At 42.6% G+C, this 18,616-nt stretch overlaps 2 protein-coding genes across 5 annotated transcripts in view; one reads left to right on the forward strand and one right to left on the reverse strand.

The window, feature by feature from the left end:
• Positions 1-7,798, reverse strand: part of ddhd2 (DDHD domain containing 2) — a 12,820-nt gene extending 5,022 nt beyond the window's left edge. Inside the window, exons 1-12 of one of the 4 annotated variants that reach the window (XM_019866915.1) lie at positions 6,940-7,798; positions 4,659-4,811; positions 2,475-2,667; positions 1,769-1,959; positions 1,600-1,689; positions 1,396-1,516; positions 1,142-1,231; positions 903-1,044; positions 591-799; positions 439-506; positions 239-358; positions 58-153 (exon numbers count right to left, since the gene is read on the reverse strand). In XM_019866915.1, coding sequence (XP_019722474.1) covers positions 58-153; positions 239-358; positions 439-506; positions 591-799; positions 903-1,044; positions 1,142-1,231; positions 1,396-1,516; positions 1,600-1,689; positions 1,769-1,959; positions 2,475-2,667; positions 4,659-4,811; positions 6,940-7,089 — 1,623 coding nt within the window. In that variant the 5' untranslated portion in view covers positions 7,090-7,798. Of the gene's footprint in view, positions 1-57; positions 154-238; positions 359-438; positions 507-590; positions 800-902; positions 1,045-1,141; positions 1,232-1,395; positions 1,517-1,599; positions 1,690-1,768; positions 1,960-2,474; positions 2,668-4,658; positions 4,812-5,189; positions 5,318-6,939 lie in introns of those variants that run through there. The other 3 variants (XM_019866917.1, XM_019866918.1, XM_019866919.1) reach the window with 3 other exon arrangements.
• LOC109514101 (clustered mitochondria protein homolog) lies at positions 6,224-17,225 on the forward strand. The gene is made up of 28 exons (XM_019866910.1): positions 6,224-6,491; positions 8,093-8,202; positions 8,590-8,761; positions 9,110-9,247; positions 9,338-9,492; positions 9,575-9,729; positions 9,811-9,927; positions 10,364-10,496; positions 10,582-10,674; positions 10,760-10,926; positions 11,053-11,232; positions 11,811-12,242; positions 12,320-12,393; positions 12,474-12,578; positions 12,669-12,769; positions 12,891-13,043; positions 13,134-13,196; positions 13,287-13,519; positions 13,613-13,697; positions 14,263-14,416; positions 14,512-14,651; positions 15,275-15,355; positions 15,526-15,651; positions 15,729-15,838; positions 15,919-16,012; positions 16,085-16,210; positions 16,282-16,355; positions 16,510-17,225. Exons 1-28 carry the CDS (start codon positions 6,437-6,439, stop codon positions 17,060-17,062), a joined length of 4,179 nt encoding a protein of 1,392 aa, XP_019722469.1. The 5' UTR covers positions 6,224-6,436; the 3' UTR covers positions 17,063-17,225.
• The last annotated feature ends 1,391 nt before the right edge of the window (positions 17,226-18,616 follow it).

Genomic DNA, 18,616 nt, shown 5'->3' on the forward strand with positions numbered 1-18,616 from the left:
CATTGTCTTTTTGAAAACTAGGGACACACTGAATGTCATTAAATAGCTGTGTCTGACCTCTGAAAAATATTTTCTCCTGACATATTTCAGGATCTTCTTCCGGGGTCCAAGAGGAATTCCTATTTCTTTGAGATCATTTTCTTGACAAAGACCCTAAAGGAAAATAAAGACTTCATTGTGAAAGCTTACACAGGTACTGCATACAAGTATGACTTTTTTGCCTGTGTTTGCGTGTTACCAGTGATTCCAGGTCCAGATTTTCTGCCTTAAATATGGGTGAGTATTGCTGCAGGCCCAGTCGGGTGAGAGCCTGCTCAAGTGTGTCATGGTCCAGATGACAGGGGTTATCAGGCTGCACCTTTAACATAAAGTTGTTGTTTACCAACTCTCTTTTCGGTCCACTTATTGAGAAAGCACTCATCGTAAACACAACTGTACCTCCTCTTTTGCTGATTCTTCTGAACCACATATCTGGTTGGTTAGCAAGTCAAACAGGATCAATGAACCTATTGAAAGAGAGGTAAGTATTAAATGTTTTATGGTTCAAGATGACTTTTAAGTCTATTATTGTATGTCAATATGTTTCTAACCAAGGCTATGACCCACGACAGAAATTTCCCCCTTGAACTCGGGGTGTCGCTGTTTAAAGAGAGTGTGTAGTCTGTTGATCTCTGAGGCGACCGTGTCCACTATGGTCTGGCAGTAGGTGGGACTGTTATAGAAAAACAAGTCTAGCAGTGTGTCGTTGGTGAAATGTCTCAGTCTGCTGATGCTAGGCAGAGTGATCCGATGGATATCCCTGGGAAGAAGAAAAATAAATAAAATCCAATGAGTCTGAACTGCAAAGGAGAGGAATTGTGTTTGTTTGTGTGTTCATACTTGGGCTGTGTATATACACTTACTCATCCACACCAGTGGCATCACCATGTAGAGCGCTGTGCCAGTTCACTGGGAGGAACTCCACTTTGCCAACCTTGCCCTCTAGCTGAGCATTCTTATAATGAGAGGCCAACAAGGACAACGACACACTCCGGAAATCATTCACTGGAAAGACAACACAAGACTACAAATGATAAATATATTTCCGTACAGTGTAGAAAATGCACAAAAACAACCAAACTAAAAACATATATACACCTACCACACTGTATGATGGATCTGAAGCGCAGGTCACATGCAGGACCGATGCCATGGACCATAAACACGAGGTGGTCCACCTTGTCTGGTTCACCTTCAAACAAACAGATAATTAAATGCCAAACTTGGCTTGCGTTATTAAAAAAAAAAAAAAAACCCACAACTGTTGGCATAATCTTTGATTGAGATTTTCTAATGGGGTACCTAATAAAGTGTCCAGTGTGTGAATGTTATAGATACAAAAATTTAACAACATACCATCTGGTATTTCCACAGGGATGTTGTTAATGCCACGTTTGACTGTTCGAGGACGGGTATTCTCAGACGGTGAGGAGACCCAATCTTCTTGAAATCCTATTGGCTGATAGTGCATTATCAGCTGAAAAAGGAGCAGAGGAAAAGTGTACAGCATTAGGAAAAAAAGAAGAGGAATTATGGCGACATTATAGGTGCAGGAATCACCTTGGGATTGTGTAAAATGACCGTCTCTCCTGTGGGAAAATCCAGCTTCCTTTTCCACTCATCTAAAGTAACTGCGATCATATAAGCATCCTGTAAAATTGGAACATGTCAACGATTTCTTAATGAGGAAGAGGCTTGATGCGAAGGAGCTTCACAAGTGTCAGAGTACCTCCAGATTGACGCTGAAGTCTTCTGTGTACGGCATGAACCTTAAGTCTTTGTCTCCCTTGTAGAACCACGTGCAGCGGCGAACTTCAGTGGGAGCTTGTTCCCAGTACACGGCATAGCGCTTCCTCTCCTTGACATGTACATCGTAGCGCTCGCCCTCCACGGCCACCACCACCTCCTCATCATCGCCTCCTACCACCCAGTAAAGTTATACATCAGACCAGGGGTGGGTAAAATATGGGCTGCAGGCTGCTCCCTTCTTCAACCTAGCCCCGCAGCGTTTGCTTTTTCATGTAACAGGTTTTTTGTTACATTTTTATATTTACTGACATATATCATTAAATAATTGCTTTATTGTAAATAATAAAATAAAATAGATCAGTCAAATGAATAATAACCGACTTTTCGGAAAAACGTACATATTTTCCCATAAATTCCCAAAGGCCACCATACCCGTTTACAGGTCAAAACAAACAAACAAAAAAAAAAAAAATCAGACGAATGACTCCCATCTCAAAAAAGGTAGGCCGAGTCACTCCTGTCTCAGGGCAACACGTCTAAAACATTAACCGTACAGCTGAAGAACAGAGAATTTGAGTTAAAGTATGTCAATATTGAATTTTAACGTGTTAGTAGTAGTAGAAGTAGTAGTGTTGAGCATTTCGGTGAGTAACGGTATGTCACAGGCACAGTTTGTGCATGCTTACGTGCATTGTCAGCATTCTCTAATTTTTCTGAGTCTTCTCTGCTAAAAGGGAGCCAGAGTGCATTGTCATCGCCCTGTTTGTAGTAGAACCAGTGAGGCTGCACTTTTTGGTAAGGAGGCGGGACATGCTCTGTATCGAGCATCTCGAAGGATGAAGTCAAATCAGGAGAGGCTTCATCCACTGTCGGCAGCACCTGTCGAAAAACATCAAAAGTGTCGGTATGCAAGTGAGGAAACATAAAAGTCAGAGGTCAGTCCGTTTTGTTCCATTAAGCTCCGAATCAAAGTAACCAGAGCCCAGCCGGCAAAGTAAAGAAAACCAGGCACGAAAGCACTGGCCCTCCTTTCCAATTGGTCAGGGAGACAAAGCTCTGTTGTACCCTGCCCTCCGCTCATCCAGCTTTCCCCTCTTTGACAAATACAGCTTGTAAACAGCCCAACTTCCTTGAATCTTAACCATTTGGAGCCTTCCACCGCTTGACACAGACTCACCCAATTGCCAAGTCAGGAAACAAGTCAGGAGGGTGTTGACATTTACAGAAAAATGATTCATAATTTGGAATACGTCTTTCCTAAGAGCCATTGAAGGTACAGTTGCTAAACCTTGGAGAGTCAATGCAATACCCTGTCACCAAACGTTAACAGTGTGTGAAACGACAAAGAGGAACAGTATGTGACTTCCATGTATAGCCTAAGTATTTCTTCCCCAAGACACAAGGGCAGTGTCTTCATTTTGCAATGCTGTCGCTCAGCAGCGAAAGAATGTAGCAGCTATTTTGGTCCATTAGAACAGGAGCACAAACCGACTCTCACACTAAATAAGAATTACTTGGCACTGAGATTGATGCACCCTTGAGTGGTGCGAATTGTGACAATGCTGAGTCAATAGACTATTTCAGTCCTGCTTGGCACAGCCTTGGAGTTGGGCAAGGTGTTAGGAGTTGTTGCAGAGAGGCCCATTGTTTCTTTTATCACATGCTCAGTACTTGGTTAAGCTTTTCCCTGTGGTCTAAAGCTCAGTCAAGGGAGGGTGGCAGACCACCGGGTTATAACTCTTGCTAGTGGGTTTCTTCACTAATTTGCATTTCACTAATTACTGTTGACATACAGTGGCTTGCGAAAGTATTTGCTCCCCTTGAACTTTCTGATCTTCTGCCACAGTTCAGGCTTGAAACATCCATCCATCCATCCATCCATCCATCCATCCATCCATCCATCCACCAATCCGCTTATCCTCACGAGGATCGCGGGCATTCTGGAGAGCTATACCAGCTGTCTTCAGGCAGCAGGCAGAGTACACCTTGAACTGGTTGCCAGCCAATTGCAGGGCACAGATAGATGAACAAAACCCACGCATGCTCGCGTAGAACATGCAAACTCCACACAGGAAGGACGGAGCCGGAATCGTACCCTGCATCCCTGCACCATGAGGCCGAAGTGCTCACCAGTCTACCACTGTGTCGCAGGCTTCAAACATAGATATAAAATTTGACTATGGGACACAATCGTAAAAAAAAAAAAAAAAAAAAAAAAATTCACATGATACTCTAAAGTTGTTCTTAGAAATAAAATAAAAGTGGGGAGTGTGATATTATTCAGCCATTTTACTGTCAGTGCAGCTAACTCACTGCAGAAGTTCCCTGATGATTTCGGAATGATCCAATGCTGACCTAAATGATTGATGATGATAAATAGAACCCACTTGTGTGTAATCTATTCTAAATATAAATGCACCTGCTCTGTGATGGTCTCAGAGCTTTGTTAAAAGACTATTGGGGAGCGAGCGGCATCCTGAACACCAAAGAACACACCAGGCAGGTCCGGCATAAAGTTGTGGAAAATATTAAAGCAGGATTAGGACATGAAAACATTCCACAAGATTGAAACATCTTGCTGAGAACTGTTCGATCAATCACATTAAAACGGAAAGCGTATCAGATTAATTCTACCAAAACCCGGAAATCCCTCGAAATTTTCAGCACAAACAAGGAAAACACTGATCAGAGACGCAGCCAAGATGCCCATGATCACTCTGGATCAACTGCAGATATCCACAGCTGAGGTTGGGGGAATCTGTCCAGTCCAAAGGACAACTATTACGCACACATAACTGGCCTTTATGGAAGAGCTACAAGAGCAAAGGTATTTCTCAAAGAAATCAACAACAAGTCCCGTTTGCACTCACCTGGTCCACATGTGTGTTCTCTGTAGTCACTGCCTGATCGGAGCTGCTCAGCCTTTCCTCGTCTTTGGTGGAAGAGGCAGGCGGAGATAGACCCCCCTGGTCAGCAGAACTAAGGGACATTCGCTCAACCTTATCCCAAGCCCCTGCTGTGGCCTGGAGGAAGGGGTTGGGCAACATAAATGCACTCCTATCTGTCAAACCCGACTACTGGAGGTACACAAATAAGTGTTTACATTGACACGAGCTAGCATTACATCATCACTAAACTGGGTTAAAGGACACAAACAATGTAACGTGAGCTAACACTGTCGCTGCGACCTAGCACAGCTACCCATAGTTTACATCTTGCAGCATTTAAAACACATTTTAATGAAACTTTATTTGGCCACCATCACTGCTTTGAGACAGAATGTTTGTTTACATGCTAGCTTGGTTAAGCTTGCAAGAGGGACAGCGAGGTTTATGAGTATCACATTCTATTTTTTAATATTTTCTTTCGTAGTAAAACAGAAAAGCTTGACTTAAACTCACCGGTAACCTACAAAATGCTAAGGTGTAGAGGCTTCGTCTTTGTTATTTTGCTAACTCCAACTAGCTGGGTTAGCCATTAGCCAAAGGCGATCTCCTGTCAAACGGTGCTACCTTTAGGTACTTGGGAATTCGAAAGACTATGCAAGTTTGAATATTACACGTGACACATTCTCTGGTAACAAATAAAAAATATAAATGTTGATTGATTTGAATTGTTTTTACTGTTAAGGTTGTTCTCATTATATTTTACTGTCGAATGAATTTGGAAACCTGCAGTACAAATAATGTAACGTGTCACTTGTACATAACATTTACGAGGAGTATCCAAAGGCGCCATTCCACCACCCCCAACCTGTACGCTTACGTCACGAGTGTAAATGTTTTCGGACTCCACGGTGAGTACTGTAAACGGTGTTTAAATTAAATAGTTTAATAATCGCGGCATTCATCCTTCATTTATTTCATCCAAATCCTGCAAGCAAAAATAACATATTTGAAGTATAGAATGAACTTTACGTGTTACATGCGTGACTTCTCTGTCCTTCCTCTGAGATGTGCATACATGTTTTGCTTGTGGAATCCTAGTCCAATTTACAACGACAGCTGTCCGTCTTTCATGGTGTGTATTTATAAATGAATATCTCTGTAACTCGTGAGTAACCACATCACAAGGAAACAGACGCACCCATTTATGGAAAAAAGCAACAATTTACTCGGAGTGGTTTCATTTAAATATGACTCCACGTAGTCATGCCTCTCACCTAATGTTGCCGGCAAAAAGCACAGTATTTCGAATTGATTGTTTCATGGGCTGACTGAGGTCTGACCTCTTCCAATCAAAATGTGCACTTAATTTCCACAATTCCTCCAGGGAGTGAAACATGCCATGGTATGAAAGTGAGCACAGATAGAATGCATAGACACACCCAGGCTTGCTCACAAAAAAAAAAAAAAAAGAGTGGGAGACACGCAGACTAGACTGACTGTGTGGAGCAACAAGAGGGTGGGGCTTTTTTTTCTTTTCTTTTTTTTTTTATACACAGTGAGAACAGATAAGTTGAGTTTGCAGAGCAGAAGGGGCAGGAGTCACAGCCCTACCAGTCATTTACTTTCATTCTGCTGGGTTTACAAGTCGTCCAACTGCACATTTTCAGAAAATCTCATTGCATTTCAGCTTGAGGAAGCCTGCGGCAGTTTTCAGCATAGTGAAGCCAGTACACAAAAAGTAAAGGAATCAACACGCAAAGATGAAGGACAAAGTGAGGAAAGGAGCAGCGGGAAGAACTCAAGCCAAGACTAATGGTGAGAAATCCAAACATGCTTGTGTCTTTTCCTTTTCCTTTCCTTCCCTTCTTTTTCTTTGGTGCCTCCCTGTTGGAGAGTGAGAGGGGGTGGGACATTCAACATGCTACTGCCGCTATGAGTAGGTCTGCCTTTTGGTATTCATAAGGCAAATACTCACAGAGAAAAAAACCTGATATCCAGGAATAAAGGAGTCTTCATTCTCGTACAACGTTCTTAGCCTTGCCACTCCCCTTAGACAGGATGGAGTAGTTACGGTTGAATGTGTACTGGCCTGTCTGCAGGTGAAAGTGCCCTAAGGCCTTCCTACACACCAAAATGTATGGGCGCAGTGTTCAGCAGCCAAGTGACGATAAGTGATCTCTCAGTAGATAAGCTTTAACCACATTTAGTTTGGGGCACAAAAATTAAGTTGTCAACCGTGAATGTTTCTACAGTTGTAACTCACCTCCAGTAGAGAAGAGGTTGATGGCTGAGTTCCAGAAAAGGGGAGGGAACTTCCTCCAACCAATTGTGAAGAGAAAAACTGTTCTTTGGGTGCTTTCCAATGGTGGACTCCCACGCTGACAGCAAGGGTTTTATTGTAGAACTGCCACATTCCTCCTAAATGAGTGTGTGCAGTACTTATTGAAGGTGTAGTAGATTGCACATGCACGCATGCATGCTTCACTGCAAGGCTAAAGGTGTATTAGTTTGTGTTTCAGCACTTTGCAGTCTCCACATGCCAGTGCTGGGTGTGGTTGTCCCTTCAACCCTAGATGACATGAAGGCTGATAGGCAAATTCAACAGGTTTACTCACACTGTAGGTTATGCATGCCAGGTCCTGCTCTCCCCTGTGTGTGTAGGGGGTATATGTATGCGTGTGCATGTCTTCCAAAGACACACCCATTTTTTTCATTTGCCTGAATACACTTTCACCCTCCAATGGGCTTGCTCTTTCTTCCTCTTTGTGCAAGAAACATGAGTCATGTTTACTGTTCATTCATTTGTCAATGACTTTAGGCCAGTGGACATCAAACTTTTTACACCAAATCATGCCTCCCAAAAAAATAAATAAATAAAAATGCTCTCCATATACAACCAAAAAAAAAAAACCATACGTACAGTAGCGTAGTTGTCAGCCACCATAACAATGTCCATTAACTCTGTGCTTCAGTATAGAAAAGTAAAAAAAAAAAAAAAAATGGTAATGAAATCCATCCTATTAAAATGCATTTCACAAAAGTTGAACATAAATTGTACCAAAGTGTTTAAAACCAAACCATTTTAAAAGATGAAATGTAAAGGTAACGTTCTTAAAAGTTAAACACGTCTTAACTGTGTTTGAATTGAGGAAAAATCGAGTGCATTACTGGGCTGTAAACAGCAGAGGCACTGTTGATTCTGTCTCAACTAGTTTGTGATGTAAAGAAGAACAACAAGATGAGGATGAGCTATATTCACAAAGACCTCCAGTACGACACGAGATTTTGGCATGCTGTTGTGATTAAGAAGTTCATTGATTTGTTAATTTTTTCTGCAGTCATTTACATCAAATAGGGCAGCATATACTGAACGGTATGAAGACAGTTATGGCTTACTGGTCTCTCCGTCCAAACAGATGTTGTCAGTGCTACTCATGGGAAAGATTCTCCTGCTGTCAAGCAAGAAGATTATTCCTCATTCCCGGTCAAGATCCAGGGAGCAGGAGTTGAGACTTTTGAGTTTCAGGTACAAAGTAACAGCGACAGTATATTTTTATAAATATCATTGTTCTTTTTTTTAGCGTGTATTTAGCTTGTGTTACTTTGAATAACATGATTTTCACACTTGTTTTACTCATCCTGTATCTAATCTCGTTTTTGTCCAAGCATACGTAATGAAGAAGAGTTTGGATTTACGATGACAGTGTTCAATTTTGATTATCCTTGCCAGAGTGGCGTTCATTTAAAAAAATACGACAAACATAAGATTAACATATCGGAGAAGTCTTTTGTGTAAAAGTGGTGTAATATCTGTTCAACTTGATCTCTTGTGCAAGTGTAGCTTATGGTGTGGCCACGAGGTTTGTCCAGGAAGTGTGTGACTATTCATTTCTGGTTTATTTTGTGTGTGAAGATTTGTGGATTTTGGCGTGTTCAAGATGCCTTAACGACTTTGCTCTCGAGAGATGAGGTCGCTCCGCGCACCAACCTGTCCCTGGCCTTCGCTGGTGTACCTCTTGACCCCCTGGCGGGTTTGCAAAACGTCAAGGGACTTAAACCTGGAGCCATCCTGCGTCTGGTTGAGGGTGCAGCACCTTTTTTTTGTGTCATTGATTTTGACTGAATGGATTTTATTTACTGCAAATGTATTGATTGGTGTGAATCTGTGTGCATTTTTCTGCAATCAAAGGAATATCTTGTATCGTGATTAAATCAGGCTTTTGTCAGTAGTCATTGTATACCAATTAGTGACTTTAGCACTCAGACTTTTGAAATGCTAAGCAAAGCAAACCGTAGGGGTACACTGTCAGAAATAAATGCGCAATAGCGGATACGATTTTGATTTGCTCACAAATGTTTACTCAACTCTACTGCACAGATCAGTTTCATGAAGATTAATGTGACTTTTACACTAACTGTACATGTCCATCCAGAGCCTTTCACTGCCCGCTCAGCAAGGCAGCATTTGGCTCAAGTCGTTGAGCTTTTGCGGGCATCTGGACCTCAGGATGCCTTGAGAGAGGGACGTTCACCGAGCTTACTGGAAACACTTACACACGCACAAACATCAGGTGGGCACACACACGTTACTGTGTATTCATTTCAGAAGGTCATTGCAGTAAAATAATCACCTCTAAAATACTAAGTTATTGCTTCTTCAGAAACAAGCCTTCCAAATGGAAAGAGCCTGAAACGCTCTGCAAGCAACCCAAAACCAGACGCAGCCAACAATGATTGCTCACCCCCTGAGTACCTCCTACCTGGTTCCTCCGACCGTCCGCTGATGGCCCTACTACCACATAGCTCCCAGCCACAGGTTGATGATGTACCAATATATTAAATCTGATTGCACAATTTCATACTTAATTCATTAACCTGCTGAATTTTGCTGTCATTAGGTCCCAAGCTCCCTTAGGGACTTGTCTCTTAGCTCTTGGGACCCTCCTCCAGGGCACAGGAAGCTGCAAGGAGACTTTTTGTACATTACTGTGGTGACGACAGAGGGACAAAGGTGTGACGTCACATCATGTCCGAAAGGTTTCTTTGTTAACAGGTAACAATTTCAAATTATTTTCAGTTCTGTAGTGTAAATATCAAAGATCACATCATTAACTCTTGTCTTAATTCGTCTCAGATCGACACCAGAAGCATTTGATCCCCGCCCTTCCCAATCATCACCAGTGTGCCACTGCTTCACTGACCTGCTCTGTCACATTAGCCCCGCCTTCAAACACGCTTTTACTAAAAACAGGTAAAACTACAATTGCGTGAAATAGAAAAATATGCAACATTTGTGTCTGTATCAAGACTGCAGTGGTGAATGTGAATGGTAGTTTCTGAAATCAGCAGCAAGAAAGAGACATAAGAGAACAAAATCTGCTTTTGTTGACACAAGACACCTGACACAAACATACAGTTTTTGGCAGGGCTCCCGATCCTAACAGCCATTTAACTCTGGCAGTAAGACATTACTGAATGTCATGTTTATTTTTTTTATGAAAGGGAATGATTTCATTGTCACTCAAAGTGCAAAGAGAAGAAATGCTGCCAAAGTCACGGAGGATGATCTTGTGTGTTTGTCTGTCTGTGCTTGAGAAACCAAATCAATTTTAACCGACAAAGTAAAATTTTACTATTCACAATATTATTGTCTGTGTATATTGAAATTGCTTTCTGGTTTCTTGAAGGCACCACACATCTCAAGTGGACATGATGCCTACTCCATATCAAACCCTTTGCTGGCTCGGACCCCCCTGTGCAACCCGCACCCACAAAAACACCTTCAGTAGGCTAGGGGTAGATGATCAACCAGCAAACCAGGTTATTTACAACATTGGAAATGTTAAAATTCTGAACAGTATACCAAGGCAAGTCACACTGAGTCTTGCATGCATCTCTTCTCCAGGCTCCAGATTGGAACGAGGAGCTGCAAGCAGCCAGAGATCGTCCACAAACAAGCCTGGAGGAGAGATTGCAAAGAGAGCGAGCTCTCCTGCAGGTAACCTCAATACACACATTCAGACGCAATTATTATGAGTGTCATCACAATTGTCCGGATTTACACAATACTATCCTTTCCTCAGGTAAACAGTGCATTTGTGAGGACTGTGTCCCAGGGGGCAGAGACTGTGGTCGAAGGATTTGCTGACCCAGTCAATGGTAACCCGGAGGATCCAGCTTTCCTGTTTGGTGGCCTGTTCATGAGCCAGGGGGCAGCCAGCGCTGTGTTTGGTGGGGAGAGGGGCCGCAGGTCAGGACACGATACAAGTGACGATATGCTATGTAAAGGCCATTAATGGTGGTGACTGTCGCCTTTTAATGGGCTTTGTTACTCATAGGTGATTTGATTCAATGTTTTTACATTGGGTAATTGCAGGGCTGCTCAGAGACTGGAGCTGAAAGGCGTGCAGCTCTACACTGATCTGCAGGGGCTGCAGGGGTTGCACACTCTACCTACAGCCATTGTAGACTACAGAGGAGTGCGCCTGTCAGCCCAAGGTTTAGCTCCTGGCTTGGAAGGCACAGAGCAGGAGGAGGGAACCGCTCCTGTCTCACGGTACATGCTTTTCATTCTGTTTCTATGTACATCACCCCTTTAGATATGAATCGATATCTTTCGTTAATTCCGCCCAGTAGGTTTTATTCATTGCTGTGCATTTCTGTGCAAATTACCTACTACAGTTCTTTATACATCAGCCTTAATTTATTTTCTTTGGAAGCAGTAGCATATGGGTGTCTTGCACCTGGGTCAAATTGAAGTACCATATTTGGCTTACTGCCTACAGTCCAGCCTTTTTGACCCATTAGGGCCGCCATACTTTTAGCTTGTACTCTGAAAATCCCACGTCTTTCAATGTCATGTGTACGCAGGATTATTCACTGGAATGTCAAATCGAGCTTTCTGCGGGGCATATCCAGACTATGCATTTAAATTCAGCATGGAAAACCTCATTCAATGAGTTTAGATACTTACGGCTCAACATATGAGGTTATAATTGATTTGTTAATAGAGGCTTATTATTGACTACGCATTCCATTCCATTTGTTAATTGCAGTATTGAAAGTTTTTAAGCCTTGGTAGAGGTCTCCTATTCAATTTATTTTAATGGATAAATCAATTTGTCTTTGGCGTAGGGGGTTGCTCTACGGAGTGAATGCTGGATTGCAGGAGTCTCCCCATCGCAGACGCATACTGGAACTCCTGGCTCTCTCCGCCAAAGCTCTTTCTCTCCAGAAACATGTTGTCTTAGCACCCAATGGACACCGGGTACCACTGTTTACATCAGTGGATGCACAAGGACTACTGGGAGCTGACGGGCGGTTCTACATATTGGATGTGTTTCGGACTTTCCCACCTGATGCCAACTATTGTCCAGAAGGCAGTGGTGTGACAATATGTGGAGAAGAGACGCAGGAAGAAAGCTCCAATGGAGCTGAGGAGAAGACTCGTAGTGTAAATGAAGGCTGGCCACTGAATTATCAGAAAGACTTTGGCCTTCCGAAGAGTTTTCCTCACAGCCTGTGTAGGCTGAGGCCAGAGTTGATGCAGATCTTCATCCAGTACAAGTGAGTTATACTGAATTTTATGATTTTTTTTTTCTTTCTTTTCATTGCATTAAAGTACTGTATTGGTCTTATTTTAGACACACCCAGTTCACACAGCTTGTCAAGGAGGAATTGGACAACAATGGAGGCTTTGAAGAATGTGCCACAGCTTGTAAAAAGTGTCATTGATTAAATAAAGATGTGTGCATTCAGTGGAAACTTGGCAATTTACGTCCAGAATTCTCTTTGCAGGTGACTCTCGAGCCACTGATGCAGTACGGGCTGCTTGTAAGGAAGTGGGCTCCCTGAGTGAAATCATCTTTGAAATGCGATTTTGCCCCAATGCCTTCTCTCCAGGTACCAAGAGAAACTGAAATATTATCAATAAAATCAATCAATTTCCCCCAGCATTACATCATAGTTTTTTTTCTTGTTCTGTGTACTCAGGAGTGTCATTCCCCAGCAGTGAAAGTGAGTCACTGCAGATGCATGAAAAGTTACTACGAGAAGCTGCAGCTTTCATTATCACTCATCAGATACCAGCCTTTGTACGTATATCCATCCATTCTGTGTAAACCTCCCATTATGTGTAAACCGCCGTGGTTAGATAGGCACAATCCATCTGCTTTAAATAGAAAATAAAGTATTTGCATATGTGCACATTTGCAGGTGGAGTTTTGTCTACAAAGCAATGAGACCCCAACGGATGGCGCTTCTCTAAAGGGAGCACTACACGAGAAGGGCATCAACCTACGCTACCTGGGCCATGTTGTCAAAACGATCAACCAGTCAAAACACAAGGAGCGCCTAAGGCATTTAATGGTGTGTTTAAACAAAATTCAGTTAAACTACCCTTGATAATATAAGTGCTTTCCAAAACGTATTTGCTAAAATTCCTTATGCTTTCACCAGAGATTAGTCATGAGTGAAATATTAATGCGCTCAACAAGAAGAGTCTTCAACAGTTTCCTTCAGGTACTTTTAATTGCTTTGGAATTTCTCTTTTATGTAATGTATTCACTTGCATCATGAAATAGCTGACGCGTTTAACTTGAAACGTTCCAGGGGGTGGACATGCCTTGTCTTGCTACAGCGGTCAGTCACTTCCTGTGCTGCCTGTTGGTTCCTCACTTCACAGCCACCGCAGTGGGAGAGGACACAAAAAAGAAGTCAAGGCGACGTGGCAGAGGACCCGGGGCCTCTGAGAGTACACCCTGGAGCACGCTTACTGCAACCGAGCTGTGGAACCAGGTCTGCCAGGATGCTGTTGAAACATACAGCCTCTCTGACAGTCTCGGGTAAAGCCATCGCTTTTGTTTACTCTGGGATAGTTTGTAATACAAAAAGCTTGTTGTTAATGCTACAACAACTGCCATTTTTCTTTTTGACAGTTCTGGTCTGAACCAACTGGTTGAACGCTTCAGGCTTCAGAAGATCTCCCTGCTAAGAGAGTTCTGTTTAAAGACTGGAGTGCAGGTATAAGAAAAAAAAAAGAGCGCAATTGTAAGAAATACTCTGTTTGTAGATTTATTCGATCGGTAAGTGATAAATCAACACAATCGTAGTTGTCAGATGTGACACTGCAATAAAAAAAATCCAGTAGGATGACATGCGAATCCTGGGAGATGCACTCATCACTCTCAAAATTAAAGTGAAAGAAGTATTTGTATTAATTGAGCCACTATGGATAATGCTGATTATGTGTCATAAACCATAGCAATCTCTTTCTGTGCAAATGTCTGTTCCTGATGGTTGAGGGTACCATAGAATGATATGAAAGCAATCTGCAGTCTTAGTAGTGCCAGCATTGCCATGCTATGGTCCTTAGTTCAGATCTACACAAAAATGCAATGGGCTCTTCCTTGACCCATGATGCCCCTCACCATTTTATAACGTTAGGATGGATATAAATCAGAAATGTCGATTTTTTTTTTGTTAATCAGCTAACAAACTGCCAAAAGCACCATCAAAACACAACCTGCCATAACCGTGACCAACACATTATTCAGCTGTTTGTTCATTTATTCTGTTTTTCCACCAGCTGAGATTGAGGGACTACTCGTTTGACAGCCATAGCAAAGCTCCCATTGGACCAGACGACATTATCAACATCTTCCCTGTTGTCAAACACATTCAGATGCCCACTACAGATGCTTCGAAGGCATTTCGTGCTGCACAGGCCTACTTTGAGAAAGGTGGGGCTTTCAGTCTGAAGCATGGTACTTCGGTGTTTGTTTAAAGTCTTGACCGTTTAACCTCAAAATTCATGTTTTTTTTCCCCCATCGGCAGGTTTGTTGGAATCGGCCCATGAACAACTCAAAGATGCTGCATATTTGTATGGTAGAGTGTGTGACGATCTCCATCCTGAGGCATGTTATTGCCACAGCCTGCTGGCCAAGTTAGCATTTCTGCAGGGCAAAACTGCTGAGGTAGGTTGCAACTTCTGTCATTGTCCACAATAAAATCCATTCTTAAATAAGCAGTTTTATCACAGCACAATATCTAATATGTTACAAGTTTTGAGGCCGCGTGCCTGGCACGCCGACGACCTGAATATCCACGGAAGTTGTTTCTCGTGAAGCGAAAGCGCATTTTTCTAGTCTCCAGTCTCCAAAGGCGTTTAAAAGAATTTAGCAGTACATCCAACTGGCCTCATAACCGCAGACCATGTGTAACCAAACAAACCAAAAGACCTTCACACCCAACATCTTCACCTGTGGGTGGTTTGGCGGGTTGGTATTGTGGCTCCGGTGGCCGTGGGGGTTATGGTATGGGGAGTGCATGTTATAGACAAATAGCGAGTGCATTTTACTGATGGAATTTTGAATGCACAGAGAACCTGTGATGGGATCTTGTGGATCATTATGCTATTTAACGACACCTTATCATCACCAAATGTAATTGTTTTTTCCATAAATTAATAACCTGAACTGATTACTTGTGACATAATAATTTAGTGTGTATAACAGTGTGAGTACCTGAATTAGTATTGCTGATTTATCTGTAACTTTGTATGGAGAATTGTTCCTAAACACCTTTCTTTGTACCAAAGGCGCGCAGTGTCCAATTGAGAGCAGTGGTCATCAGTGAGAGGGTGCTCGGGTTTGACCACCCATTCACCATCCACCAATATGTAAGTGCAAGAAAAGGTTTCTTTTTCATCCGTTATGATTGTTGTAAAATCAAGCAAATGGCAGGTTTACGATCACTGTGAAACTGAGTGTGAATCACCTGGTGTATATTTACAGAGACAAAAGGTGACAATGATTTTATTTATTGATTTCAATGGTTCCGTTTCTATAGACCCTCTTGGCTGTATACGTCTGTGCTGGAGGGGAGACCAACCTGGCCCAGAAGTGCTTGCTCAGGGCACGTCTACTTCTGCTAACCATCCATGGAGAGGACCACCCATACATTGCCAGGCTAGACGTAGGTTATTTCAGAACATTGTAGTTATCATGAACCTCTCACTCTTCTAAATATTTCTAAAATTATTGTCCTTGCAGAGTTGTCTTGGCTTGCTCTTAAAAGGGGACCAAGCAGGGAAATACTTAAAAAACGCCCTCAGACTCAATACTTCCTTCTTCGGCCCAACAAATCTGCACACTGCCCTCACGTAGGATAACCCATCCGCTAGTCCATTGGTTGGCCACATGTCCAAAGCCTTCACCGTTTCTTTTCCTCTTTCATGTGCAGTCAGCATCTGGTGTCCCAGTGGCTGTGCAGTAAAGGAGACTACCGAGGTGCTATGAATCATGAAAAGGAGGCCCTTACTGCTTTTACGTCCTTGGTGAGCATTATTCTCTTAGGTAACGCAATTACAATTAATTGGATTTAATGGCACTGCTTTTGTCTTCCACAGTTTGATGAGGATCACCCTCAGACACGCTGCAGTAAAGAATTTCTGTGCACAATAACAAAGCAGGCAGTGCAGGTAGAACGCTCCCTCAGACAGGCGGGAGCTAATGCCACAGAACAAACAGTGGAGGTAAGAACCGACTTCTTATAACATTTGAGGGAATGGTTTATTCACCTCTTTCTTCCTTCCGCTTTTTTTAGTGCCTGACTCCTACAAGTGAGACTGTTCTGGAGCAGATGGTTCTCATCACTGGGATCAGGAAGATTGCAGTCAGGTAGATGGGTATTGTAATGGAAAAGAAAGAGCTAATATACTTTGATACTCTCGTGCGCATTAATATTTCTTCTTACTTGAAGAATTCGCAATAAAATCTCGTACTGTGATAGCGAGCTGTCTTCAAATCAATTCAATAATTTCTGTTTTTATAGTGACAAGTTCCAGGAGTACAAGCAGAGACACAAGGAACTGAAGGCAGCCGTGGCAAAAGAGCTGGCAAGCAAAGCAGCTAACGAGCTTTTTGAGGTTATGAACGGGCAAGAGAAGGAGCTGCCTCAAGATGCTCAAGAAACAGGAAGTGGCGAGAAAGTTCTAAACAGAGGAAGCCTGGTTGCGGAGGAAATTACCGAGAGTCAGCGAGCGGAAGAAACCTCAGTCAACACCGTCGGTCCAGCTAACGGTCACATGGTAGAGGAGAAATCAGAAGTGGACGGTGGCGAGGCAGAGCCCAGCCAAAGGGTGGTTTTGGATGCTGAAGTCAAAACGGAGGATTGTGCTGATGGTGACTCAACTGCAACAAATGGGGTCGAAGCCACTGACGAGATGCCGTGTGACCAACCAGACGAGACGAAGACAGACGAAGTTACTGGGAGCCCGAAGAGTAAGGGGACATGGGCAGATGTTGTCTCAAACATGACCGCAGCTGGTGAATCAGGAAGCAATGGTGTGGAAAACATATCTGTTAACGGAACCGATCAAGTTTGAAAACATCAGACCAAGGAAATTAGTGTAGCAGCCCACTGTAAGATAAACTGAGACATGATGAGCTTTACCATGTATGCATGCTGGGGTGTGTCTGTATGCCTCCGTGCTACTTTTCTTTTAACAATAAACTTTTTACCATGGTGCTTTTTCGCCATTCAACTGATTTGAATCTTTTTAATACTCACATTTTTTTACCAAAACCATTGCTCAGGTAAACAGTTTGAAGATGGACAGTTGCTCTTATGAACTTTGGGATTCAAATCTCAGCCAAGGCTTTCCTTGGTGGAATTTGCATGTTATCCCATACTTGAAAGGCTTTCTCTGAGTACGTCAGCTTCCTCCAACATCACCAAAACATACACATTAATTGATCATTCTAAATTGTCCATATATGAGAATGAGAGTGTGACTGGGAATTTGTCCACTGTGTATCCTGCTATTGGCTGGAAAATAGGATGGATGGGTGGATTTAATTAAGTATACATTTGTTTTTGTTTTTTTTAATATACAGTATGTACATGTTTTAAAATTCCTGTTGGATTGTATTTGTCACGTTTATGAAATAACCACTTTCCTCAAAACTAAATGGAGTGTCAAAACAGTGACTGTGATATGTTTGAGAGATCAACAACTTCCAGTCCCTTTTAAGTTCTTTTTTAAACAAAAATACTCGAGTCCAAATTTTAGAGCAAAGATTTATGTGATCAAACGTTAACTGAAATTACAGGTGCCAACACCCACTGTGTCCAACTCCTGTCAAACAAATAAAACAGGTATACAGATTAAACCACACCTATTTGTAGAATTCCAGAAATGCCAACGTGTGCCAAGATGGATTCAAAAGAAACAACTGCTAATACTTTCAAGTCTTTTGTTTTTTTTTTTGCTCATATTTAGCATAACAGCCTTCTTCAACTCGATCGGCCTTTGTGTGAAGTATGCATATTCTCCCCATAACTGCATGGGTTTCTCCAGGTGCTCCGGTTTTCAGCCAGTTCTTTTGCCAAGGTGCTGTCACAAGTACTGAAGTCAGTCCCAGACAGTTGTTGCCCACTTCACCTCAGTGATGGCTTTAATGCATAAAAGTAAATATTGCTCTACATCTGACAAGTGTTTTTAAATAACATATTGGGTTGGGGGCGGCACAGTGGTCGAGTGGTTAGCACGTCCACCTCACAGTACAGAGATGCAGGGTTCGATTCTACGGCCTTCCAATGTGGTGTTTGCATGTTCTCCGCGTGGGTGCGTGGGTTTTTTCCGGGTACTGCGGTTTCCTCCCACATTCCAAAAACATGCATGGCAGGTTAATGGAACTCGAAATTGTCCCTAGGTGTGATTGTGAACGCGAATGGTTGTTTGTCTGTGTGTGCCCTGTGATTGGATAGCAATCAGTTCAGGGTGTACCATGTCTACTGCCCGAAGACGGCTGTCTACTGCCCAAAGACGGCTGGGATAGGCTCCAGCACGTCCACGGCCCTTGTGAGGAGAACCAGATTGGAAAATGTGATTTTTGTCAAATGTGGGCCTTTGTGGGGTTGGGATGAAGTCCAGAAC

This window comes from Hippocampus comes, unplaced genomic scaffold (genome assembly GCF_001891065.2).
Source record: "Hippocampus comes isolate QL1 unplaced genomic scaffold, H_comes_QL1_v1.1 scaffold322, whole genome shotgun sequence".
Classification (NCBI taxonomy): Eukaryota; Metazoa; Chordata; class Actinopteri; order Syngnathiformes; family Syngnathidae; genus Hippocampus; species Hippocampus comes.